The sequence below is a fragment of the Oreochromis aureus genome, linkage group 5 (assembly GCF_013358895.1).
Source record: "Oreochromis aureus strain Israel breed Guangdong linkage group 5, ZZ_aureus, whole genome shotgun sequence".
Lineage (NCBI taxonomy): Eukaryota > Metazoa > Chordata > Actinopteri > Cichliformes > Cichlidae > Oreochromis > Oreochromis aureus.
In genome coordinates this window covers 9,637,089-9,663,544 of record NC_052946.1, presented here as the reverse complement: position 1 = coordinate 9,663,544, position 26,456 = coordinate 9,637,089, and the positions used below count along the sequence as shown (strand labels likewise).

The 26,456-nt window shown below is 41.5% G+C and overlaps 2 protein-coding genes and 1 long non-coding RNA gene across 10 annotated transcripts in view; all 3 read right to left on the bottom strand.

Annotated features, from left to right (window-relative positions):
* Nucleotides 1–3,596: 3,596 nt before the first annotated feature.
* LOC120440395 lies at nucleotides 3,597–7,610 on the bottom strand. Its single transcript, XR_005613231.1, has 3 exons — nucleotides 7,262–7,610; nucleotides 5,819–5,933; nucleotides 3,597–4,822 (listed from the first exon to the last, which is right to left on the bottom strand). It is a non-coding gene; the product is annotated as an uncharacterized LOC120440395 (long non-coding RNA).
* Nucleotides 7,611–13,680: 6,070 nt separating this feature from the next.
* bhlhe40 (basic helix-loop-helix family, member e40) lies at nucleotides 13,681–18,075 on the bottom strand. The gene is made up of 5 exons (XM_031731788.2): nucleotides 16,845–18,075; nucleotides 16,685–16,748; nucleotides 16,490–16,597; nucleotides 15,949–16,072; nucleotides 13,681–15,770 (listed from the first exon to the last, which is right to left on the bottom strand). The coding sequence occupies exons 1-5, from the start codon at nucleotides 16,919–16,921 to the stop codon at nucleotides 14,905–14,907; spliced, it is 1,239 nt and encodes a 412-aa protein (XP_031587648.1). The 5' UTR covers nucleotides 16,922–18,075; the 3' UTR covers nucleotides 13,681–14,904.
* A 1,317-nt stretch (nucleotides 18,076–19,392) lies between these two features.
* itpr1b (inositol 1,4,5-trisphosphate receptor, type 1b) overlaps nucleotides 19,393–26,456 on the bottom strand; it is a 79,630-nt gene continuing 72,566 nt past the window's right edge. For all 8 annotated transcript variants that reach the window (XM_039612769.1, XM_039612772.1, XM_039612771.1 and 5 more), the window contains 2 exons: nucleotides 22,045–22,206; nucleotides 19,393–20,678 (listed from right to left, as the gene is read on the bottom strand). In XM_039612769.1, the coding sequence (XP_039468703.1) occupies nucleotides 20,592–20,678; nucleotides 22,045–22,206 (249 nt within the window). In that variant the 3' untranslated portion in view covers nucleotides 19,393–20,591. The remainder of the gene's footprint in view (nucleotides 20,679–22,044; nucleotides 22,207–26,456) is intronic.

Below are 26,456 nucleotides of genomic sequence, written 5' to 3'. Positions count from 1 at the left end.
GAAGAAGAGAGGGATGGACCGCAATCTCCGAGACTTGGAGTTAATGTACAGTGTAGAGAAAAAAAGGCTTGATGACACACTGCAAGCAAATGAAAAGCTTCTTCAAGAGAAAAGGCAACAGGAGATCAAACAAAAAGAAATGGATCACAAGCTTCAGAGCATCAAGCAACACAATGAAAGCTTGCAAGGAAAGCTTGATGAAGCTCTGCGACAAAATAAAAAACTCGTCCAAGAAAAGAAACAAGAGAGCATGAAGAAGAGAGGGATGCGCTGCGATCTCAGAGACATGGAGCTAATTTACAGTGTTGACAAAAAAAGGCTTGGTGACACACTGCAAGCAAATGAGAAGCTTCTTCAAGAGAAAAGGGAACAAGAGATCAAACAAAAGGAAATGGATTGCAAGCTTCAGAGCATCGAGCAACAAAATGAAAGCTTGCAAGGAAAGCTTGATGAAGCTCTGCGACAAAATAAAGAAATCCTCCAAGAGAAAAAGCAGCTGGACAGAAAGCAGGGAGACATGGAGTGCCAACTCCAGCACATGGAGGGAAAAGACAGGATGCTGCAGGTAAAGTTTGATGAGACACTGCAGAAATATCAAGAGCTGCAAGAACTTCATAACAAAATGAAGTACAAAGTAACTGAGCTGGAAGGAGAAAATGAAAAACTGCAAAAACAGGAGGCAACATCTAAAGTACTGAAAGAAAGGTTGGAAGACAAACAAGCTGAATTAGAAGAAGTGGAGAAAAAATGCAATAAACTGGAGCAGCAAAATACCGAAACAATCGAGGAGTTGAAAATCCTCATCCTCGAGAAAAAAGTGCTCGTGGAAAAGCAACTGGAGAAGAAGAAAAGACGCTTCTTTCGCTTCTTCCGGAGGAGGGACACTCCTTTCACCGCTGCCGATGTCACCTTGTCTTCCTCCACCTCCGTTCCAACTTAATCCCCCTCCCCTTTAATTACTAACACCTCTCCCATCCCCCCTTTTCACACTCACCCCCAACCAGTCCCGACAGTTGACTGCCCCTCTAGAGCCTGGTTCTGTCATAGGTTTCTTCCTTTAAAGGGAGTTTTTCCTATCCACTGTCGCCTAGTGCTTGCTCAGAGGGATTGTTGGGGTTTTCTCCTCTATCTCTTTACCTCCTTTCTTCCCCTTTACTCCCCCCCCCTCTTTTTTTCACACTCACCCCCAACCAGTCCCGACAGTTGACTGCCCCCTCTAGAGCCTGGTTCTGTCATAGGTTTCTTCCTTTAAAGGGAGTTTTTCCTATCCACTGTCGCCTAGTGCTTGCTCAGAGGGATTGTTGGGGTTTCTCCTCTATCTCTTTACCTCCTTTCTTCCCTTTACTCCTTTCTCCCCCACCACCCCCACCTTTTTTTTTTCTTAATAATATAACAATAAAAAACAATTGGCTGCATTTTAAATGTGTCACATCAATGTCTTTAGTCAAGAATACAAGAAATGGGTAATAGCTGCATGTGTGTTTGTGTGTGCATAATATGCATACTTCATATAAATATTGTCTATAACTTAATTATTTTCTGTAGTTCAAATAATTAAACAATTCAGTTACATAACACATTTGAATTTAGATTTTATGTACTGTATAGCCTGTATGATAAATCAATATTTACCCAATAAGTATAAAATCCAGGAAGCTACACAACATGGGAGGGGTTCTTTACAAACACAAGTCTAACTTAGGTTTCACACTGTTAAATTTACACAAAATGTCAGAAATCTGCACTGTCATTAAACCTAATTTTTCATGATTTGTTGGGTTAATATTCTGAGGCCCAAAAAACAACTGGCCATTTTTGGCTACTTTTGATTTTACATTTGTATTTCACCTTCAAATTGTTTGGGTTTTTTTTTTTTTAAACCTTGCCTTGCTTGGTATCATTCTTTTCAGAACAACCTCACATGTCTGAATTTACAGTTACTTTTTCATTGACATACTGTATTAACTGATCTGAAATCACACAAAACATAAAATCCTAGTAGGAGTTATATTTTCTTTTTACTGTAAAACCACAGACATGTTTAGTAAATTATTTTCATATCTTGAAATGCAAATATAAATGGTAAATTTTTAAAACTTATGGACAAATTTTGTAAACAATAAAATTATATATAACTATTCATCTAAAAATGCAGCCAATGCATCAGGCGCTTTGTTTTTTTGTTTTGTTTTTTGTACAGCCATTTAAAAACACTACTTAACTAAAACGAGAGAACAATCAGGTGTCACAATAAGATGCCCCACAAATTATTTGTGCCAGTAAATAAAAAAATGTCCGCCACAAGACAGAGAAAAACAGCACAGGGAGAAACCTGCAGGCCTGACAGCAGGTGTATCACTCCCTCTGTTTTCCACCTGGAGACAGGCAGAATGCAGTGTAAACACTATGTGACATTCATTAGTGCCCTCACTAACACACAAAACAACAACTACACAACACACCAACTATACACTAAACGTCACAAATCTCTAACATCTCAAAACTCGCTCTCCCTCTCTCACTTGGTTGCTCGCTCTATCTCGCTGCCGTCACTTCCAAAACTTTCCCTCTTCCTAACCAAATCCCACTGTTTGCCATTTTTTTTTTTTCTTTTATTGGTCAACATGATACATTTTTCTTTCTTTACTGTTTACGCGCTGTCATTAGAAAAGCTTTTATTTTTCAAACCATGACAATAGTATTTAGAAAAAAGCATGGCTTATACATATTTTTTAATCATAACTCTGGATTTAGCAGCCTGTCATTAAAATTTAAAAACTGGTGTATACTTTGAAGTCCAAACTTTCAACACAAGCTAAAATAGAGATTCAGCATGGCTGCAGCTTGTTGCTATGTCAGCTTAAATCAGTCACGTCATTTGGAGGTGGGTGTGTCCGTGGACCCCAGAGGGTTAATAACACGCACCTTCATTCCATTTCCACAGTGCAACAACCAACCACCTGTGTGAAATTTGAAATGTCCATGGTGTTGATTCAAAATGTGCTCTTGCACAATCATAGGCATCGCTTACTACTGAAAACAAGAAAAAAAAAGCCGGTCCGCGCTATGGGCTGAACCATTTGTTAATGTTCAGTTTTAGAATTTATATTCAGTGTTTACTGTAGCTAGACTCAAACTGTTAATGCTGCCTTATTTTAATAAACAACACTGCCATATGCAAAACTAGGGTGGCACTTGGAGTGGAAGAGCTCATTTAAGGGTGGCACATCCCACCCTTCTTGATCTGCCCTTGGACAGGTCCTCTATAAAGTGAACACTGCGGAATCTGGTGCTCTTCACTCCGTCTACTCTGACACCAGCAATGCTGAGCAGGAGATGGACAGCCTCGGTCTTCCTAAAGTCAAAAATCAGCTTTTTTTGTTTTATCAACATTGAGACACAGATTCTTGTCCTGGCTTAGCATATGTGACAGCCGCTCCATGTCCTCCCTGTATGCTGCATCATCATCGTCCCTGATGAGTAGCACCACTGTGGTGTCATCTGCAAACTTGATAATGTGGTTTGTGTTACATTCTCGGTCTACCAGTGATTGGAAAACAACAAGCGATGTGACACCCCCACTCACCCACCACCCAAGAAAGAGCAAAAACAGAGTACTTTTCAAAGTGCTAAGCAGCCATTTATTTACATCGGCAGTGAGCAATGCCAAAAATAACAAACAACAAATACCTAAACATTCCTAAGCGTCCCTAAAAAAGAAAAAAAAAATCCAACCAAAAGACAATTTACTTACCTGACCTTCTAAGTGAAAAACAGGAGAAAACTGAGTCAACAGTTAACAATTTATTAAGTTTTCAGACAAAGACACTAAGTAACACTTGGAAGCACAGACTGTTTGTTGGGTGGTGGAGGCTAGGAGAGAGGGGACCAGGGGGTTGTCATCACTACTGGGGTGATCAACCAACTATTCAATCCCAGAACAGGAATGAATTCCACCCAATGACTCAGCAGGCGCTGGACTCCAGTAAGACACACCTAGGTGTACACACCTGAGAGAGAGAAGAGAAACAAAAAACCCACAGCCATCCTTTGGTGGGAGGAGTCCCACATAAATCACAAACAATCACAACATTGACTCATCACATGTTGGAGCTGGAGGTGCAGTCGTGGGTCAGCAGCGTGAAGAGTAGCGGGCTCAGCACACATCCCCGGGGGGGTGGGCTGTGCTCAGTGTGATGGTGCTGGATCTTATATTTCCAACCTGTACTGTCTGGGGTCCATCAGTAAGAAAGACCAGGATCCTGTTGCAGGTGGAGGTGTTAAGTCTGAGCAGGTCCAGCTTGCCGATCAGCTGCTGGGCAATGATGGTGTTGAATGCTAAGATGAAATCAGTGAACAGCATTCTTAGGTGGACGTTGCATTGATCCAGTTGTGATAGGGCTAGGTGGAGTGCCAATGAGATCGCATCGTCCATTGTCTTCGAACTGCGAGGCTGTAGCTGTCTTTGGTACAGGTAAGATGGTGGTGGTTTTAAAGCACTTGGCACAACAGCTTGACTCAGGGAGATGTTAAAGATGCCCGCTAGGACATCAGTCAGCTGGTCAGCACAGGCTCCGAGCACACGTCCGGGTATATTGTCTGGTCCAGCAGCTTTGTGTGGGTTGACTTTAGTGAGAGTCCTTCTCACACTGGCCGTGCACAGGGACAGCACTTGGTTGTCTGGCGAGGGGGTGGCCCTCTATAGACAGTACTGCATCCCATTTAAAGAAGTGCGTGTTCACACTGCCCCTGGATGTCCTGGCCTCTGAGGTTAAGGTGTACGGCTCCTGGTTGTAAACTGACCAATTTATCATGGCAAAGGCTGTGGTGGAAAAAAGATAAGAGGCTGATTATAAAAATGATCCATGCATGCCTTATGACCTATACAGCATGTACAGATAACACAGCTAAATGGGTGTGAAATTGTAAAGTTACTTTTGAAATAAAGCTTCTCAAAGTCAATTAACTGTGACTATAATAATAGCAATGTTAGCCAGCAAACAAAACGTTAGCACTAATTAACATAAGCTGCTAGGTGATGTTACTGTTTCAAGTTCTGTCATTGTTTGACATGTAGGGCAGATATTTTGGTGACACTGAGATTAGCGAGACACTAAACAGCAGTGTAACATCAATGCTAGATTAGATGTTTTCTAATCCGATAAAATGACATTATTCCTGTTTATAGAAGATGTTTGTCGTCTGTTCGTTTGACTGACAGGAACAGGAAACAGCGGTTGGAAATTACTGTTGGTGTTACATGAGGGTAAAGGAGGGCTTTAAGCACCTGGGTAAAAACTGGACCCATGATGAAACAGTACAAGTACAAAATATTCTTCAGTTTTAATATGTGACCATACTGTGCAGACTGCTGATGAGTTACACCGTTACATTTCATTAATCATTGTTAAACTAAAGTGTTAAGCAGTTACTTTATCCTTTCACTTAAAATTTCCAGGAAAAACACTAACTTGGCTACTTTTGTGGTTATATTTGATATATGCTGGTTCACTACTTTTGCACTATAATGCTGCTGCTGACACCTTGGTTCACACTGACAATTAGAAAAAAGCTGATGGGAAAAGAAGGATGGAAAATGCCTGGAATTTAGTTACACTTGCAAATACTGCTGCCTCCAAACTGCAAGCATCAATAAAATGTTACGGTATTGTTTTCTATATCTGTGGATATCATTATTGGTAGTTTTCTTGAAATAGAAGATCTTCATTAAAAAAAAAAAAAATCGCTGATAACATTGATGAAGCTAGCGCCCAGCCCTACTGCATGTACTGCAAATATAAAACTGATATATACTTACATCATGAAGCAGTTGATGTCTGGTTTCCAACAAATACAGTAAAGAGGTGCGTTCTCCCCTCCATACCAGTGTTCTCAGGCACTGGTACATGGTCAGTGTCAGACACTTCACTGTCCTACAACATACCACATAGAACCACATTAGAAATGACATATATGTAGACATGCTAATTACCTGGCTAAATGGATGCAGTAACAAAATGTTACTCAGCTACTCTAGTTATTAGTTTCCAGTTGTGTGCAGTTGCTCCAGTCTTACTGACAGTATACTGTTTCAAACACCAGTGCCAACATTTTAGTTTTAAATCTTAGTACGCTTCTGGACCAAGACTTGTGGCCTATTGTCTGACTACATTAACTGCAGTTCATAAACATCATTCATTTTCTCCTACTTATTTTATTCAGGGTGCATTCCAGCTGTCATAGGGCAAAAGTACACCCTGGACAGGTCGCCAGTCTGTCGGAGGATTATTAGAAAGACGCAGACAACCACTCACACCTACAGCCAACTAACCTAACCCCGTGCATGTCTTTGGAGGAGTTCAACACCAGTCTGGCCGAATCACAGATAAGCAGGGTGTCTGGGCTGCAGAGCACAGCTGTGTCAGAGACTCTCTACATCAATGTAGCGTTAAGGATGAGGGTCAGGACGCGGAGCGATGGGTGCACTAACACAATGTAAATATTAGAGTTCTCGCCATTGTCAATATGCTGTTGCGCTCTTATTCGTATTATTGCAACCATATCCCTATTCTAGCTTACCCTAAAATTTTGGAGAGATTGGTCTGTTAATGAACGCGATCAATTGTTTGGGACTGGTCTAGGAACCACGTCGCATAAAATACTCTACTTTCGTTGGGAAAACTAATTAAGGGTAAAGTCGCACTAATAACACCTACCACTCACGTTCATATGCGTACACTATGATCACTTCCACGCAGTAACGTTGTAATAAATATAATCCCCGGTAAAGTCAGTTAGCGAACACTACTGGCATGTAATGCCAATGACGACCATTTCACAAACTGTAGAAAATGCTTAAAATGTTGTCGGCACCAAAAGTGAAGGGCTGACAGTTGCGTTTATATACGAACCGTAAGCGCTAATGTTGGTTAGCATCAGCTAAAGCGAGGAAGTTTGACACTTGCAGAGGCTGTGAACGCAGAGAGAGCTTAAAAATGCATTGTGTTTTTTTGTTTAGTTTTTGTTTTGTTGCTTTGATTTGTTTTTTTTGTTGTTGTTTTTTTGCATTAAGATGTTGCACACAAAATTAAAGATATAACGGTGACTTAGCTGCCTGTTGGATAAACCCATGGACCTTAGAAAAGATCAACACTACTCGGATGTAAGCACCCGTGTATAACACAATAGGCAAAATTACGCTCGCTAGCCTTTCCACATCATAGGCTTCACATTATATAAATATTTTTTTCAAAATACTCACCATGATCTGAGACCGTTTAAATATTTTGTTACTCTGAAAATATGGCTGTATGAAGCTAAACTTTTAGCTTGACAGCTAACGCAATGCTAAGATTTACACGGAAACGATCAGCGGAAATCGTTAAAGTACTATTGGTCTACATTCTTCTTCTATGGTAGCAGCCTGGGCAGAGTAACACCCAACTTTAAACTGCCGCCATCTGTTGGCACCAATGACCGTAGAAAACATTATTGCGACAACACGTTTTTGGGGGAAAATAACAGAGATTGAAACTTTACTGATAATTTGTCCAAGTTGAAAAATGCCCTCCTCCAAAAATATCATGTGACAACCTCATTGCCTTACAGAATCATGACGTCACGCACATGTAGAATCTTACCACCACTTTGATCCTTTGGTCCTTTGATCCTTAAAACCCATAAATAGCGGTGAAACGCAATGACTTTTAGTCCGTTTCTCGCAGCAATCTTTGCAGCATTGAACCGTTCGCCAGAAAAGCCTTTTGAAATATTTGGATCCTTTGCATAGTCACTGTTTCCAGACTCAACATGTCTCAAACAGAATATCCAAAGGGACAAGAAGTTGACCCCTACGCTCTTCCCTGGGATCAGCCACTAGACCCTTACCTCTCCTCTCTTCCTTGGTGTGACCAAGTAGAAATAGAGGAAAAGCGCTTGGAAGAAATGGAGGATGAAATGCTCATGAACGCAGAGAAGGTTAAGTTATTGATGGAGGAAAATGAGAGAAACAGGGCTGAATTAAAAAAGTTGTCCTACCAGCTTCAAGAAAAGGAAGCTATTATTGAGGAGAAACAACAGGATCTCCGGGACATGGACAAAAAGAACCAGGAGCTTCAAGGAAAGCTTGATCAAGCTCTGCGACAAAATAAAAAACTCATCCAAGAGAAGAAACATGAGGACATGAAGAAGAGAGGGATGGACCGCAATCTCCTAGATGTGGAGTTAATGTACAGTGTAGAGAAAAAAAGGCTTGGTGACACACTGCAAGCAAATGAAAAGCTTCTTCAAGAGAAAAGGCAACAGGAGATCAAACAAAAAGAAATGGATCGGAAGCTTCAGAGCATCAAGCAACACAATGAAAGCTTGCAAGGAAAGCTTGATGAAGCTCTGCGACAAAATAAAAAACTTGTCCAAGGGAAGAAACATGAGGACATGAAGAAGAGAGGATGGACCGCAATCTCCTAGACGTGGAGTTAATGTACAGTATCGAGAAAAAAAACTTGGTGACACACTGCAAGCAAATGAGAAGCTTCTTCAAGAGAAAAGGGAACAAGAGATCAAACAAAAGGAAATGGATTGCAAGCTTCAGAGCATCGAGCAACAAAATGAAAGCTTGCAAGGAAAGCTTGATGAAGCTCTGCGACAAAATAAAGAAATCCTCCAAGAGAAAAAGCAGCTGGACAGAAAGCAGGGAGACATGGAGTGCCAACTCCAGCACATGGAGGGAAAAGACAGGATGCTGCAGGTAAAGTTTGATGAGACACTGCAGAAATATCAAGAGCTGCGAGAACTTCATAACAAAATGAAGTACAAAGTAACTGAGCTGGAAGGAGAAAATGAAAAACTGCAAAAACAGGAGGCAACATCTAAAGTACTGAAAGAAAGGTTGGAAGACAAACAAGCTGAATTAGAAGAAGTGGAGAAAAAATGCAATAAACTGGAGCAGCAAAATACCGAAACAATCGAGGAGTTGAAAATCCTCATCCTCGAGAAAAAAGTGCTCATAGAAAAGCATCTGGAGAAGAAGAAAAGACGCTTCTTCCGCTTCTTCCGGAGGAGGGACACTCCTTCTTTCACTGCTGCCGATGTCACCTCGTCTTCCTCCACCTCCGTTCCAACTTAATCCCCCCCTCCCCCCTTTAATTACTAACACCTCCCCCCCTCCCCCACCCCTCTCTTTTTTCACACTCACCCCCCAACCAGTCCCGACAGTTGACTGCCCCCTCTAGAGCCTGGTTCTGTCATAGGTTTCTTCCTTTAAAGGGAGTTTTTCCTATCCACTGTCGCCTAGTGCTTGCTCAGAGGGGATTGTTGGGGTTTTCTCTCCTCTCTTTTACCTTTCTTCCCCTTTACTCCTTTCTCCCCCACCACCCCCACCTTTTTTTTTTTCTTAATAATATAACAATAAAAACAATTGGCTGCATTTTAAATGTGTCAAATCAATGTCTTTAGTCAAGAATACAAGAAATGGGTAATAGCTGCATGTGTGTTTGTGTGTGTGCATAATATGCATACTTTACTTGTTGGATCCAAATCCCAGGAGGAATTAAATAAAACAAGAACAAAAATATATTTCTCTCCCTTCCCAGGTCAGGAATCAAGATGAGGAAGAAATTAGGTAAGAGCAGTGCAGGTTTTCGCATTACTGACATAAAGTTTCTGCTAATTGAAAAATGTATGTCGATATTTCTGAAATATATTTGCAATCAAATAACTTTGACAACATTTTTTTTTATAAAAGAAAAAAGAAAAATCAGAGAGCAGAGCTGGTAAGACAGCTTAGCTCAACAGGTTACAGGAGATCAGATGCCCCCTACTTTTCATGACAATCTTTGTGGCATAAATCTCCCCTTTGATCATTGATCAGTACATCTCACTGCATATAAATTCAGCTAACTGTTATCATTTTATGACTAAAGATTCTCAGATGATTGAATTGCGGTTTTAGTGAATGTTGAACTTTGTTGCGATTTCTGTTTTTAGAATCAATAGTCCAAATTTTGATTTAGTTTTGCAAGTTGCTGATTTCACACAGATCCAGTGCCGAAACGTGCCCTTTGAGTTTGTCATCATTTAACAAGAATAGGCTCAGGCTATCATTGTGTAATCATTGTAGATCATTGTAGATTTGCTGCTGTATTTGGGGTCATTATCCTGTTGCATGGCCTAATTTAGGAGAAGCTTTAGCTGTCGGACAGACGGCCTCACATTTGACTCTAGAAAACTTTGGCATACAGAGGAGTTTGTCAGCTGCAAGGTGACTATCTCTTGTGGCTGCCGAAGAAACTCTTTTTGAAAAAAATCACCACCCTTGAACCAGCATAGTTGACAGTTGGTTTGAGGTGTTTTATTTTTGCTGAAGCTACTGCTGTGCATTATGGCCAAACCTCCACTTTGGTCTCATCTGTTAAGAAGACGTTTCCCCAGAAGTCTTCTCCAAGGGCAAATTTGCAAACCTCAAGAGAGTTGTTCTTTTTAGAAAGAAGAAGCTTTCTCCTGCCGGCCCTTCCAAACAAACCGTACTTGTTCGGTCTTTTTCTAATTATACTGTCGTGAACGTTAACATTTAACATCCTGTCTGAGGCCTGTAGAGGCTCAGATGCAGCTCCTGGGTATAGTGCAGTTTCTCTGAGCACTGAACGATTTTTGGGGTGGATCTGAAGGCTGCAGACTAGCAGACCTGCTGTTTGCTAGTTGGGGCAGGGGGCTGGCCTTTTGGTTGGGGTCTGGGATGCTGGGCCTCCTGGCTGCTGCAGGACTGCAGGCGGTTTGCTTGTCTCTTCCCCAGGGAAAAGGATAACATCTCCTGGGTCTAGGGGCGGATTGCCCCTCTGGGGGTGATGTTAAATGGACCTGGGGTATAGAGTATGTTTGGGGAGTGTGAGTGTGTGTACAGTGTCCATTTCTGTTTGTTTCCATGTTGGGCGAGTGTCGAGTATTTATATATGTGTGCATGAGGGTGGGAATGCATGTTTGTGTATGTGTGTGCCTGTGTCAGGTCGGGTCTTAGACTATCTGGGAACATCTCAGGTGCCCTCAGACGTCGGTGCGTTGGTGGTTCTTGCTGTCCAGGGCTGGGCGCTCAGGTATGTACCGGTTTACTACCGGTGCCTGCTTGGCAGGGCCTGGCACCCGTGGCTCAGTTGGGTCCCTTCTGGTGGGTGGGGGGCTTCTGCACTGTGCCTGCTGGGTGACCCCACGTCTCGGGCTCTCTTCAGCTCTTTCTGGGAGGGTGGCGCGGCTCCGATGGTCCTCCGCTCTCGCACTCTGGGGGCTTCTGGAAGTCTGGGGCCTGGATCTCCTGCATGCCTGCTTCATGCCCTGGGGGGCAGGGCTATGGCTCCCCACAACCTCTAGCAGAACCTTACATGGAGAAACCTTCTGAATACAAGCGCTCATCCACACAGGTGTGCACACAGGTGTACACACGGGTGATCACAGACACACACTATATCTTTCTTGGCTGCTACCTCAAAGCACAACATGCGCTGTCGGTCTTGCGTGCTGCAAAATAACATTCACTACTTAGTATTTACTGTTACTTACACTTGTCTAGGTTATTGCTGTGGTCTCCATATTGTGTTGCTCTCTTTTTGCTTGTTTTCTTCTTTTTTCTCTTCTCTCACTGTCCCTCTTCCTCTCTGTTTTTCTTTGCCTCCCTTTCTTTCTCCCTTTCCCATCCCCCAGTCATGTCTGTCCAGTCTGTAATAAATTAGATAAAATAAAAATAAATAATAACAAGAAAGGTCAATCAAGTGGACCATAATGATCCACTTGGTAAAATAAATCCGTTGGGCATCTTTCTCGGCCTTCAGACAATAATTCTGATTGCTAAAGTACCAAATGGGACAGGCAGAAAAAATAAAATAAAATAAAATAAATCATTTTAGGGACAGCCTGCTCGTCCCCTGTGAGTACACAGCATCTGTGTTAGTCTTTCATTTCAGGCTTGTCCTCTTCCCCCTAAGTCAGCATCCTGTCCCAGGATAGACATGGGCCGTGTACCCGTCCTCTTTCTTTTAAAGTCCATCGCCATCTTTTTTAGTCTCATTCACATTCAGAAGCACACAATTCCTCTCAGACAACTCCATAAATCATCCACTAGTGCTCTACACTCCTCCTCAGCCCATCACTAATATACTCAACCACTACAGAATTATCAGAGTACTTCTGTAAGTAGGATGACCTGGATTTGCACTGAAAGTCTGAGGTGTACAAGGTGAACGGAAATAAAGACAGCACAGTCCCTTGTGGAACTTCTGTACAGCAAACCAACAAAAATCACACAGAGCTCTGCCCAGTCCCACATTTTTCCGCCTGTTTTGTCAGGTATTCATCTCCAGACTTATTTTAATTTAAGAATGCGCTGAGTAAATAAACCAATTTAAAAAACACACACAATTAAATGTTGTTTTTGATTATATCCAAGGCTTATTAGACTCTGGTCTGGTTCCACCAAATCATGAGAAAAATGACGTAGTAACGGCTAGACTGGCCAGCTGTTGTCATTTTATTTGCTCATTGTTTGGTGCTGATGAACAGCTGTTAGCTACCGGTGGAAAAGCTTGACCTCACCGTTGAGCTGGGTAAAAGAAAAAGAAAACGCATTTGAATTTCATTACTAATGGAAACCCATTTCACACCCCATGAAGTAATCTGATACACTGTTGCTATTCATTGATTAGTGCAGTTTTCTGCAAATTCTGCAAACACACACGCTGACCAAGGCAACAGTGAGAATGTATTTTATTTTGATGAGTGCTTTTAGCAAACTTTTATAAAATATAATCGTTACTGAAACGTTCCCTGAAATATTTTGCTCTTATTAAAATGTATCACATGAAATGAAGCCCTAATTCCACAAGGTGGCGCTTGTGTCGCATGGTTGAAGTAGTCAGGCGTATTTGCAACCTTAACAGTATTTGTAGACTAAATTAAAAAAAAAAAAATAAAAAAAAATCAACATACTGTTTACAAGAAAAGAAAAACTGTCATTTCCACGCGCCTCATGGAGACGTAGTCTGTGGTAAGCAGCTCATGATATCGGCCTTTTTATTTTCACTATTACTACAGCTACAGCTGCATTACCACGCAGGAAACAGCCCCCAAACGAGCAGCAGAAGGTCGGCGGAGACACGTATTCCATATTAAACATGAAAGTAAATCAAAGGCTTAAAAGTCCTTTCCCTCATAACCTCAAATACCATTTCCACTGTGGTCTTCTAAAGCTGCCAGACACAGCTTATCTCCAGACACAGGTATGGCCCACTTGAGAATTAAACCACAAAAGGTAAACTTCTCGTAATTCGGTGAATACGAAGTTCATGCCCACTTCATTTTTTTAGGAACATTATCTCCAGGTTTCAGACTCACACTATGGACCGTCATACTAGTGGGTTATAATGGCAAGTTCTTCCTTTCCACTGTTACTCATCTGTAACAGCCTGCAAATAGCCGACGGTTAAATAAATATCAACGATTCCTTTGCACATTTCTGTAGATATCATTCGGAATTGAAAATGTTCACAGCCTTTACAGTAGTCTAAGACATGCTATTGATTTACAGAGACTGTGCTGCTTTATGGGTTATGTAAGTGTTATGTAAGTATGCCTTGTTATGAGAAACTGTCAGGGTGGCTGGCTACAACACGTTTAAGCCAACAGGCAGTCCAACACAAATTCCACAGGGAGGGGAAAAAAGCTTTATTAATACTTTAATATATATCAATAATACTTTATATACAAAATATGTACATCCTTTGCGTTACATTTCAAAATAAAAATCCCAAGTACCTCTTTCTATACAAAACTATTATATTTGTTTGAACTTTACATTCACTCTCTTTGCCACAGACACATTTAAAGCAAATACGTTTGAATCACCTGCCACTGTTTGTGTCTGTGTTAAAACGAGTAAAGGCAACAGCATGAGCTAAAAACAGGCCTGGACTTGACTGGAAAGCAGTGGGCAATATGCAAATCAGGCTGACGCCGTATGTATACTGTACACGATGTCGCAGCGTACAGCCAATCGCTCCCTCAGCCTTTCCCTACAAAATACACTCAGTGGGTCACGTATCAAAAATAGAGATGTACGAGTAGTATAAGCAAAAGAAATAATTACAAGACACTGCTTCACAGGAACTCCACCTAAAAAATGCACAAACAGTCATGAGCAACAAATTAAATCATAAAAGCGTGTATGGCCACATCATTCATCGACAGACATGAGTGACACACCTCGTACGGCGACAACGCCCTGAATTCTTTGAACTCTAAACTCTTTGCGTTCATTTAGCTTTGCCATAACTGAAGGGGTTAAAGGGGCAATATTTTTTTTTTTTTTTTTTGTGGTAGGTCTAAAACGATAGTTTGTTGCAGTTACAGGAGCAACAAACACTGAAAGTAGATCATCCATAAAAGTCATTCAAGCAGCATCTACGACGGAGCTTTTGTTCAATCTTTACATTCATTACAGACTGGCGCGTGTGTGTGTGTGTGTGTGCGCAAAGAAATTAGCTCCAAAATGTTTTCAAATGGGGTGTGTGTTTGTGTGTGGAAGGGTTAGTCTACACCTTACATTCTAGGTTAACCTTTGACATTCAACAATAAGTGCTGAGATGACAGGTATTGCAGAAAAACACTTGCGCGCTCTCTCATGCACTCTAAACTGACCGTATTAAAACTCACAGTATTTCAGAGCCATGCAACAGGTCTAACATGAGCCTTCTCATGGCCACGCCAGAATCCCCACAGAAAGTCTTATTTCACTTCAGGAGTTCATGATAGATGGAGGTGGGACACAATGGGTCAAACTACAGCTGCTGTTTAAAGGGATACCAGTGCTTTTGTGTTCGTTTATCCCATTCGACATTCAGAGGACACGATTTGTGACACATCTGCTCAGTCTTTGGTTTCCAGATTCAAGGGAGAGACCTGCTTTAAAGCTTTGTGAAGCGTGGGGGAGTCCATGCGACTCTGGTGGTGTACTGGAGATCCTGCCCTCGGGGACATGGACATCATCAGAGACGAGGGAAGTGCCTCTGGGGGTAGGCCTGCTGCAGAACCGCTCATGCCTGGGTACATGACAGGCATGCCCCCAGGGTACCAGCATTTCTCCAGCATGGGCAGATACGCTGCTGCTGCTGCCGCTGCAGGGGGGATGAGGTAGAAGGGAAGGCAAAACGGGTTCTGGTTAGGGGAGAAGCTCATGTAACTACCAGGAACTCCTGTCGTGTGACTGGAGAGAATTTCATGTTCCGGGGAGTCCGATCTCAGCTTCTTGGCCCGAGGCTCATCGTCCTCCTGCTTGATGGCACTGGCCATGCGCTCAGATCCCGAATGCTTGAGCTCCCCCTCCATCGAGTGGCTTTCTGACCACTGGGCTTTGGGGTCCCGCTTGTCATGTTCTCCCCCATAGCCACTGTCAGTGTCTGTGTCACTACCGCTCAGCTCCCCTGTCCCGTGGGGATAAGTCCTTTGAATGACTGGGACGCAGTTCTTAGCGGGCCCTTCAGAGGTCCTCTGTGGCTGTCCGGCGGATTTCTTCACTTTTTCAGAAGAGCCCACATCCTCATCCGGCCGAAGGCTGCTTCGATGCTGCAGCACTTCCGCTGCTACCTTTTGGATGTGAGTGATTACGTGCGAAGGAGTCAAGTCCCTGCTGCTTTCTTGGCTGGCCATATAGTGCAGAACCTCTTTGGCGCATAAGTGAAAGCCAGAGCGGAACATCTCCTCGCTGCTCTCAGCGCTGTCACCACCATGATCACCTAGGTGATTTAAAAAAAAAAAAAAAAAAAAAAAAGTTTAAATCCTCTTTACAGCAAGTTTTACCTCAATAAAACACATCAGACCACATAGTGCCAGTCCCAGTGACGCCTCTGTACCATTTCCACTTCACAGCCGTAAACAAATAAAAAAAAAAAAAAAAAGAAAACTCAAACTTACCAAGCTGCAGGTCCTTCTGTAGAGCGATAATTTTCTGCTGCTGCTGCTCCAGGAGAGAACTCAGGGCTTTCACATGCTTGAGAGTGAGTTCCAGCACCACAGCTTTCTCCAAATGACCCAGCGTCTAAAACAGGAAGACCTTCAATAAGCATGTTGATCTTTCTTATGTAACACATTCTGCAGCTGAACAGAGGACAAGTCTGGAACACCCGGGAAGTCATGCAGTCCATGTACACACGTACAAAAACGTCTAGTAACAAATTTTAAAATATCAAAGAACTTAAATGAATATTTAAAAAAAAAGAAGAAGAGTGCAATTGCAAATAAAATTTAAAAAATAAAACTTTTTAAAATATATTATTATTCAGTTCTTCTCTTAAGATAAAATAAATATAGACATATATATATAAAAAAAAATTTTTTTTTAAAGCTTCAAAACTGAACAGAAAGTCTGGCGCAAACAAACTGCTCAGCAGAACCATGTGGCGTCTCAGATTCCCTGGCTGTTAGCAAACCTGCCATATGCAGAAATAATACTCACTGTAAGCTTAAGATGTTCTGGCAATAAATCTTTCAGTTGGGCAATGCATTCGTTTATTCTGTCGCGTCTCTTCTTCTCGATAAGTCGGTGGGGCAACTTGTAGGTCTCCTGGAGAGGGTTGTGAAAGGTGGTCAGTGAAATTCTGCTCAGATTTAACTGTTTAAATATATTACACGTGTAAAAACTAGAACTTACCTTGCTCTCATTATCTCGCTTCATGCCCCTCCTGGGTTTGTACACATAAATTGGAAAATCCATTCTTTGGAGAGAAGATTAAATTAGTTGATTTCACAGAGCTTCAGTATAAAGTGCAGAATGAGATTTTTAAAAAAGTATTAGAAATTGCTCCGTTTACCCTTGCATGTCAGCTATATCCAGAGAGGAGTGTTTTGGCATACAGGGAGGTGGTTGCGCGCTGGTAATCCTCTCCATGTCGATTAAATGTAAAACCAGAAGAAAATGCTTTTTTTTTTTAAAAAAAAAGCTCCAAAATGTGTCCCAGCAGCCGCAATTCAAACTGAAAAAACTTTCCAAGATAAAAGAAATAAAAGGAGAAAAAAGTATTTCCTCTTATCCAGTGTGTGTGTTTTCCTGTTGTGAGCTGCAGTCGAGCGCAGCTGGAGTTTTGTCGCCCTGAGGTCCGGGACTCAGTAGTATGTCTAAGGAGGCTCCACGCCCGGCGCAATGTGTGAGAGCTGGGTGGATTTCTGACTACGTGTTAAATAAACCCTGTGACTGCAGGCACGTCTCTCAGCTACAGACACAGACTCCGCTTCGTCACATGAGCCTCACGTGTTGGACGGTGCTTTCAACTCCTCACCTCCCCGCTCGCCCCGCCCCCCTCTGCCTGCTGCTGGAGCACACCCATTTGTATAGTACTCCTCCACCGGGGCCGAGTCTCGTGTACCACCACGCTTCGGATCTCGGGGGTTGAGTCGTGTTTGCAGAGCAGAGCGTGTTTATAGAGGCAGAAAGTAGAGCAACAGATTTCCCCTGGACAGTTAGGAAGTGTGGAGCTGTTTTCCCCCCTTTTAACTGGCATAGTAAGCTTCATAGTAAGCTGCACTATAGAAACACTAGCATAAAATACGATAGCCTCGACGTTGAAATACAACTTTTTTTTAAAGCCTATTCGGTATTAGCAAAAGGCCTGTATGTTGAGATGAAAAAAAAAAACGTGGTAAAATTAAGCGAAACCAGTTAACATGTAGAAATTATAACACCGAATAAGCATTTCTCATTAAGTTGCAAAACTTGTTTACAATAAGTTTTCCAAGACTTGGCTCATTTTACACGCTTTAAATTACTTTCTCACGCTAACGTACTTACACTGGGCTCAATGCGGGTGAGACAAACAGTTGCGACACGGCGAGTCACGCGATAATTATCTATGGGGTCTCAACGTTTCACTGCGGCCAGCGGGCCACTCATTTTAACTCTCCGCATTTTCAGAGCCTGCCAAGTGTCACGCGCTCAATGTGGCGTGGACACCGTGCAATTTCATTCTGTACGGGTCTGGTGTGCGGCACGTGCACCTGCGGCAGGATGACAGAGTCCCTGTGGTGGAGTGTTTTGTTTTTTTCCCCCTCTCTCTACAAGCCCGCACCGCGCTGGTACTTAGACCTGCTTGTACCCAGCGCGCTGTCACGTTGAGCTCCTCATGGCCGGGAGAGAGCCGAAGAGCGGATCCCTGTCGGTGACGTCAGTCGAGCAGACGACCGAGAATGCCCGACTGGTTGGTCGGTTCCACCCGCCGACGTCCCGAAGCAGACAGACTAAATATAGAAACGGCTTCAAAACAACGGAGAGGAGAGGAGGGAACGGGAAGGGGTTCCAGATAAGATTTGTTCTAAATTCCGATAAGGGGGGAGGGGGTGTCAACTACTGTTTGCAACTCATCTTTCCGTTTTCACTTTGTTCTGTGGAGATTAAACTGTCCGCATTTCTTATCATTTCACACAAGTAGGTGCCAAACTGTGTGGTTTTAAAATAATATTAACAGATGCGAATATCTGATTACCCCGAACTGTGTGCATATATACTCCCACTAGTGTAGAAAATTTGCACTCGTTCTCCTTGCCCTAAAATATTAACTTCCTAATTAAGTTGTTTAAGAATCATTGTAACCACGCTGCACCCTTATAATTTGCATTTACAGATGCAGCAAGTCTGCACCTAGTACCACCTTCCTTATGCAAGAATCGGAATTATGAAGCATGAGCTTCTCTGACCACAGTTTATCTGCTGAAAAATACTCAAGCAAGAATGCTCATTTTGCCCCGAGGTACTCGTGTAAGGGTTTTGGAGGGATAATTATGTAGAAAATTGTTTTTATTTTTCTGGAAATGACTGACAAATGAATGGCTCTTATACACAGACATTTCATTAAAAAATGAATTTAAAAAAATCAAGTGCTTTTAAATATCACGACACCAACTGACTGAACCTGGACAGTCACACATTAAGTAGAGCTTGGTGAACGTATACTTGGCTGTCAGAGAATCTTTAAGGAAAGTCCCTGATCAGTGAGGATATATTCTACTCAGATGTTCCCCGTTTCCAGTCAGCATAGACAGATTCTCTGAAAGCCAGAAGAATAATTCAGGACGTGGCCCAGTTTAATTTTTAAACCAAACTTTCCGCGTGACCCCATATAGAACATTTAGCTTATTGCCAGTGAGCGGCATGAGTATTTCAATATCCATTTGTGTGATCAGATAAAGACAAATTCATACATTTTTCTGCTTTATAGGTCTGCAGTTACTGAAATGAAGATGCAAAGGTGGTATTAAAAGAAATGAGTCATGTGGTAATGTACGAAGGTGTGCATTTGTAAACAAAAACACATTATAAATCCTGTAAAAGCACATCAATAATAATCAAACACAGCAAAGGGAGTAAAGGATAATTACATCAATTTTAATAAATAATTCTACTCCAGTATACAAATTGATAGCGCCTAAATTTTTTAAAGTAATTATAATATTCATAAGTAACAGTTTTTTCCCCCCTCTTGTCATTTTTCTATACAAAAGCGAAGGTAAGCAACAAATTGTATATACACATAGGCAGTCCAAAAATGAGAGAAGTCTAACAGTAGCAACTAATGAGTTTTGGTGGAAATAAAAGTGACTCAGCACAAGCAGCAAACATGTCTCAGACTTAACTCGAGGGCCAAAAACAGGCACAAATGGAAGAAGTCTGCTGCAAAAACTGGACAAATTGTACTCCAGACACTTATTATTGTAAAAATGACACAACTCCTGAGCAAATATTAGCATGAGTGGCACTAAATGTCTTTTACGACCCAGTTAAATAAGAAAGCAAATATATCATAAAATTAGTTAGCACTGAGATATGACACTGTTGGCTTTACACAGGTGAAAGTAAACTATCCGTATATATTGCTCTCAAACAATATGCTATCTATACTGAGTGCCGTTGCCCCTCAACAAGTATGCACATTTTCAAGAAATAAAAGAAGAAAGTAAAACTGAGAAGGCCAGCTTATTAAATATTATCCCTATCTGTGTGTAAGTACAGACAACCAACAGCTCTCTATTTTATCCAGAGACAAAACATTGGGCTGTGCTTTTAAATACGACATAACTGATGGAATTTAAACCCACACACCAAAGAGGTTGCATATTTAAGTTAATATATTGCACAACATACAAAAATAAGACGTGTAATACTGCTCATTATTCTAGAAATATAAATAGAGAACAATAAAATTAAAAAAAAGAACAACAAATGGGACTATTCCCTCTTGTCCAGACAGCTTTTTCCCCCCATTTCAAGTTCAACCAGTGAAGGCCATGTGTTGAGAAATCCAAATGATTTCTACCTAGGAAACATTTGGCACCAGTTCTGACAGGCCTGAACAGAATGAGGTGGGTGAGTGTCACGTTCTAGAGTAACACATGCGTGGTGGGTAGAGCTACACATCGCCTTATGACTACCTATGTTACAGTGTTTCCCTACCGTTATAAGTTACACTCAGTGCAGTATACATTATGTGCAACCTCGGCGTGAGGAGTGTGCGCTCCACCTGGGCGCAAAGCCAGCGCTGAGCTCCTTCAGGGCTGTGTGCCGGTCGACCTCACGCAGGCTGCTGAGGGTTGACGTTCATGTGCTGAGGGTGTCCCAAAAGGCCGATCCGCTGCTTCTGCTTCCTCTGCTCTGTCATCTGAGGGGAACAGAGAGGGCTCGTTTTGTTAAAAGAAGAAAAAAGAAAAAAGTAATTCCAACTTCTCTGCTCTGCAGTCTTAATCGATTCAGTCTTTCGCAGCACCTTATAGAAACTGACAAAATGCAGCAGCAAACTCTGCATGCAGCTCAACTGAAACACATTCTTCTGAAATCCTGCCAGCCTTGTCATCCACTTTGCTGTGTCTTCTGACGAAAGCAGCCGAATACAAACTACTAATCCTGAAACTCAGTCAAGAGAAATTTCAGAGATCAAGAGAAGCACATGAGTCAAAACGCAGGTGCTAACCTTTATACGAGCAGGAACAAGAGAGGGTTTTCTGCTAAGAATTTACTTTAATTGACATAAAGTGGTGATTTGCACCTCGGCAGTGAAACACAACAATATTAAAAGTGAGAAGACAAAGTGGTCCTGTAATGAGTGTTCCAGCAGAAATAATTCTGCGCAGAGGGACGTGTTAGAGAAAAATATCATTTAAAGTCAGACGGCAATAGCATGCTGTCCCTTTTGCGCTGTAATTAGCTAATTATGGCAATTTTCTTTTGAGTGACACAACATGGAGAGCGCTCATGGCATAATTTTCACTCTCCGGTGAATAAACGTCGGTTTGTTCCTGAGAAAGTAAAGAGTTTAAATTCATCAAGTGAAGGAAAAGAAATCAAAGCAGGCTACGCGAGCATTTGTGCGTTGCAGCGCGATGTGACAGATGTTCCTCTGCCCGTCATCGCTCTCGGAGGCACAATAATCATTTCCCCCCTGTCTGGGTCAAAATGTCTCTGAAACATTCACTTCCTCACAAATAGTTCTCATTTCGAGGGTAAAAGGCTTTTTACAATTCTGTTTACTAGAAACAGCAGATTGTGCAACAATCGTCTTGTTTGCCTGGATATGCAATACCAGCAGAACTGTATCCTTACACAACTTTTAGTGTGTCTGCGGAATGCAAAAAGTAAAATCTTTTACAGAATAACCAAACTGAACTGAAGTTTGGTTTAATAACACACCGAAATAAGACAGATACAAAGAAAAAAAGCTTAGCTAACGGGTCTATAATCCAGAGAAACAAAAAATGTGCTTATAGCTCAGTGATGAAAATAAAATCAGATTGAGAATCTCATGAGCGTTGCTGTGAACTATGACTCACCACCTTTTGCATTTAGAAAGCTTTGCACCTAAAGGGCAATGAGGAGCAAACAAACAAACAAAACTGAAAAAACGTCAGCTTTGCACTTTTCAAAAAGAAAAAGAAAAACCCCCTCTAATGCTTCATGTTTCTCCCCCTGACAAAGTGTCAGACATCAAAATCAGATTCTTGGTCTTTTGATCAACTTTAGCTCAAACCGACCTGTTCCTTGAGCTCGGTCAGCTGGCCTGAGAGGTTGGACACCAGTTTCATTGTGGACTCCAGTTTCTCCTGCAGATTTCTGATCTCATTTTGCTCCCCATCTGCGTCACTGCTGACCAAAGACATGGCCCGCATTCGTGGAAACCAGTCCAAGTTGTGCTCCTGGTAAACAGAAATTTGATTTGTTAGGAGGGGTATGAAGACACAATGAAATGTATTTATCACGTTCCCCGTGACTGCCTTCAGGGTGCTGGAACCTTTGCAATTTTCTAGGAAGTTTTTCACTTCTCATTCTAATTTTAACTCAGACCAAGCTTAAATGGCAAAAGGCCATACGAAATTTGTCTTTTTTTTTCTTTTTCCATCTAACGCCCAGTTTTAGTGTCTGGCTTGTGTGCAGTGATTTGAAGCTGACTCTAAAAGCGGAATCAAACTAATTAGAATGGGACTTTCCATATTAGAATCACATGGGATATGCAGGCATTCTTGAAATCACTCACACGAGGCAGCTTGCTTGTTTGATCTGTTTCTGTCACGCCTAATCTTAAAGAACAGACGATCACACTGGCAGGCGTACAGAAATTTTCTCATATGACTCCACATTCTTCGCATCATATACACAGATAAACACCGAGATCTCGAATGTTCTCATCACTACTTCAAAATGCTCTCTGGAGCAGTTCTGCTTGCTAAAAAAGTTTTTGTAGAGTGTCGGGAATGAGACTTCCACCTGCAGCAGCAACCCATAGATAGCAACATTTGATGTGCATCATATAAATATATATATAAAGCAATACTAATATATAAAAATTATAAAATGTTAATAATGTTATTTAGATGAAGCAGCATGCAGAAGGGGCAAAGACACAAAAGCCAGCAGTCACCTCACAGGTTGTTGTAAACTGTTTTTAGCGCCTTTTCCCCACATGCCACGGTTAATGTGTGTTCTCCCAAAGAGGCATTTATGTTGAAATCTTAATCAACACACTTGCATATTATCACTGTCATGTTCCTTAAATCAGCACAACTATCTGCCCTAATGCTGCATGAATGAAATGCAAGTGTGCTGCGCTGCAGGCGCTGAAGTCACTGGCCAGAAATCGTGCAGTGCCAAAGAACTGGGCTGAAAAAGTCCCCGCGTTTCAGTGGTCGATTTGGAGACATCGACGCAAGTGAGGTGGCCGTGCATACCGCAAACCAGCCCTGGGTCAGACGGTAGCCCGAGGGGGAATCACACAACACTAAAATAATGAGCGGCAAACAGTCATTCTGAAAGGAGGAGAGGATGGCTGTGAGCAAGTTCCACTTCCTGAATGCAAAGAGACAGAGGCTGTGTTTACTAGTTTACCTGCCTCCTCCCACTCTAACACGCACTTCTATATCTGAGGACAGCTACTGCAATATTTGGTACGTGTAAGAAATTAAATTAAATAAAAAGGTACAAATGTGCCATTTTGATTATTGGAACGCTCCAGTTTCTCTAAGAAAGATTGTCATCTCTCGCTGACTGTCACAGATATTACAATTTGAAAACACCTTCCTGTTCCCAGACTCGGCTCTGCTTGAAAAAACAAAACAAAACAAAAAATCACCTAAACACGACAGAGGTCATTTCCCCTTTTTTGGATGTCGCCCGCAGGCTGCAGCCACACGTGTGTTTGTTTGACGACTTTATCACTTAACGGCCTAGCCTTCTTTCCATCCCCAGTGTTTACATATGAAAGCACTTCCAGTAAACTGAGAAGTGCAGGCATGACTTAAGAGTCTACAACGTGCTGGTTCAATGGAAATGACGGAAGTACATTTTTCATTATTAAAACCGCACGGGCCATGACAGAGAAACAGGATGCTGTGTGGTTAAAACAGCAACAGAAAACGTCACAGTCATGCCACAAGCCACCTGATGAGCTGACGACCCACTCACTTTACAAATATGCAAATAAATGCCCCCCCTCCTCCCCCCTCCCAGATTTATCACAGTCTTGAACGTTTACGGCAGCGGATGATTGGAAATCTGCAAATAGAGCATGGGCGTCATTTTTTTTAAGCGTCGGACATAATTAGAAGTAGGGCAATGGGTGCAAACTGAACATCGTCTTTTTTTACTTTTTTCTTTTTAACACCTTAGATATGACATTTCACCCAGAGCCCTCCACCATTGACGTCAGTCCCAGTCATTGTCAGAGTAGTCTGACTTCTACACCCCCTTATGTCCCGCTGCTTCTTCCACGTTAGTGCAGCATCAAAAAAATCGAAACACAGTGGGAGAGAGGCAGCTCAGATTGAAACACAAGAGCCTGAAAATATACCATCTGCTAATCAAATCACTGGTAAATACAGTGGAATATGTTTGTAATAAAAGAAAAGAAAAAACAAGAGCCAACAACTGAAAAATCTATAACAAAATAATTAATTAATAACTCCTATTACTGTTGGCAGAAATTATATTCATTATCATTATTATTATCATCATGCAACTTTTGTGCATTCAAATAAAGTTTAACACAGCAAGTATCCAAAAATTGGAGAAAGATCAGAAACCAGCACAGATGAAATTAGCTGTATGTTGTATAAAAAATTAGATATATGTATGACTGTACGATCATTTATTGGCACTACTGCACTCTACATTATTATGGTTTAAAAAATATGAATATTACTGTGAAGTTTTATTTAATGTACATAACATTACATGTTTACTTACATTTTTTTCATGCAGGATTTTTTTAATATCTAAAAGATAAATAAGTGATGTATGGTTTTCCGCCTGCCACCCAACCAAAAAATAAAACCAAAAAATTCCAATAAACTTCATCCCATTTTAAAAGCTGATAAAACGATATCCTTGCACACAACATGACTCAATTAAACCTCCGTTAATGATTTACTGAATGTGTTTTATGGCAGACGCTCTATGAATGATATACTCTTTGTAACAAGACACAAGGACACTTGCTGAGAGTTGATGTTAAGGATGACTGGGCACGCTGGCATCTTTCACACAATGTGCAACTTCTTCTGTTTGGCTAAGACCCTTAACCCAGTCGGAATGAACCCTTGACAAACGTATTTTGGCTCAGTGGGAGTACACCGCTAATGAGTGAGAGGACAGGGAGTTAATCCCAAATCAGGTGGTTCCTCACAAGACTAAGGGTAGCAGATCAAGGCAAAAAGCAGGAAAGTGGGCTAAATGGCATCGAATGAGAAACTGGGTCAAAAACTGACAGCAGCACAAGTGCGTCAGGGGAGCAACCACTTCAGAAACAGGGGCTTTCCTGTGGCAGTTAAAATGCTTTCTAATTGCTCACAGACTACAGGTATGATGCAGCAATCAAAACAATCAATTTTCAGGCCCTTTTATTTTTCTGAAAGGCACAATTCTATAGATATCCGCTTGAATAACTTTCTCCGCTGGCTGTACATTTATCTGATGTGCCACTCTGTTTGGCATAAACACGAGCACTTGGCATTTGCTATTTTATAGTTTTTTATGATAGCAAAGCCTTTGTTGGAACTAATAACAGTGATGACATACTTTCTATACAACACATAGAAATATGCATTATGTCAGGATAGAAAAAAGTAAAATAAATAACTCAAGGTTTCAGTGTGTTTGCATGCCAAAGTGGCTGTCATGTGGTGATATAAAGGGTGCATGCATGTGTGTTTAATGATTACAACAATGCATGCCTCCTTCAGAGGATTAAAACCTTTTATGCCAATGGCAGACTGTGCCTGAATGTTAATTGTCCATTCATAAAATGGACTGATGTGATAATGCTTTGGAAGGATTCAAGGTCACAGAGGTAGGGATTACATAAAAGCAGTGCTGGTACACTAGAGCACACGAGGTGAAAAAAAAATAAATATTACTGCCTGTCACAGCGCAGGAAGCGAAAAAGACTGCAGTAATCACTTCTGTCCGAACCCATATAAACCTTTACGCCTAGTCGAAGCGCCTACAGTGTTCTTCACGAGTGAAGGTTAACCTCAGTTAAGACCACAGCGGTAGCAGATACAGTGTTGCACCGTACGTTTTGCTAATGTAGTCTTTGAGGCACACCTGTAGCACTGAAGAAGATGGGTGAGAGCTCTATTTTGAGAGGAAGGCAGCTAGAAGAAAGTGAAAAACAAGTCGATTACAAAATTTCCGGAGTGTCTGCGAATTTAAAGGATTAAAAAAACCAAAAAAAAAACCAAAGATTCACGATCAGGTAGATGAATCAGTCTGTAGTGCAAGTACCTAGTAGCTCAGTTCTTAATTAGTATCATCCCCAACAATGCAGAGAGCAAATAGATGGAAAGATACACTGTTGAAAAACAAATTTAAGTAAATTCATATTATAATTATTATTTTTAACTGGGACTCGCATATTACTTTACTGAAGTAGTTTTAGCAATAATTAAATTAA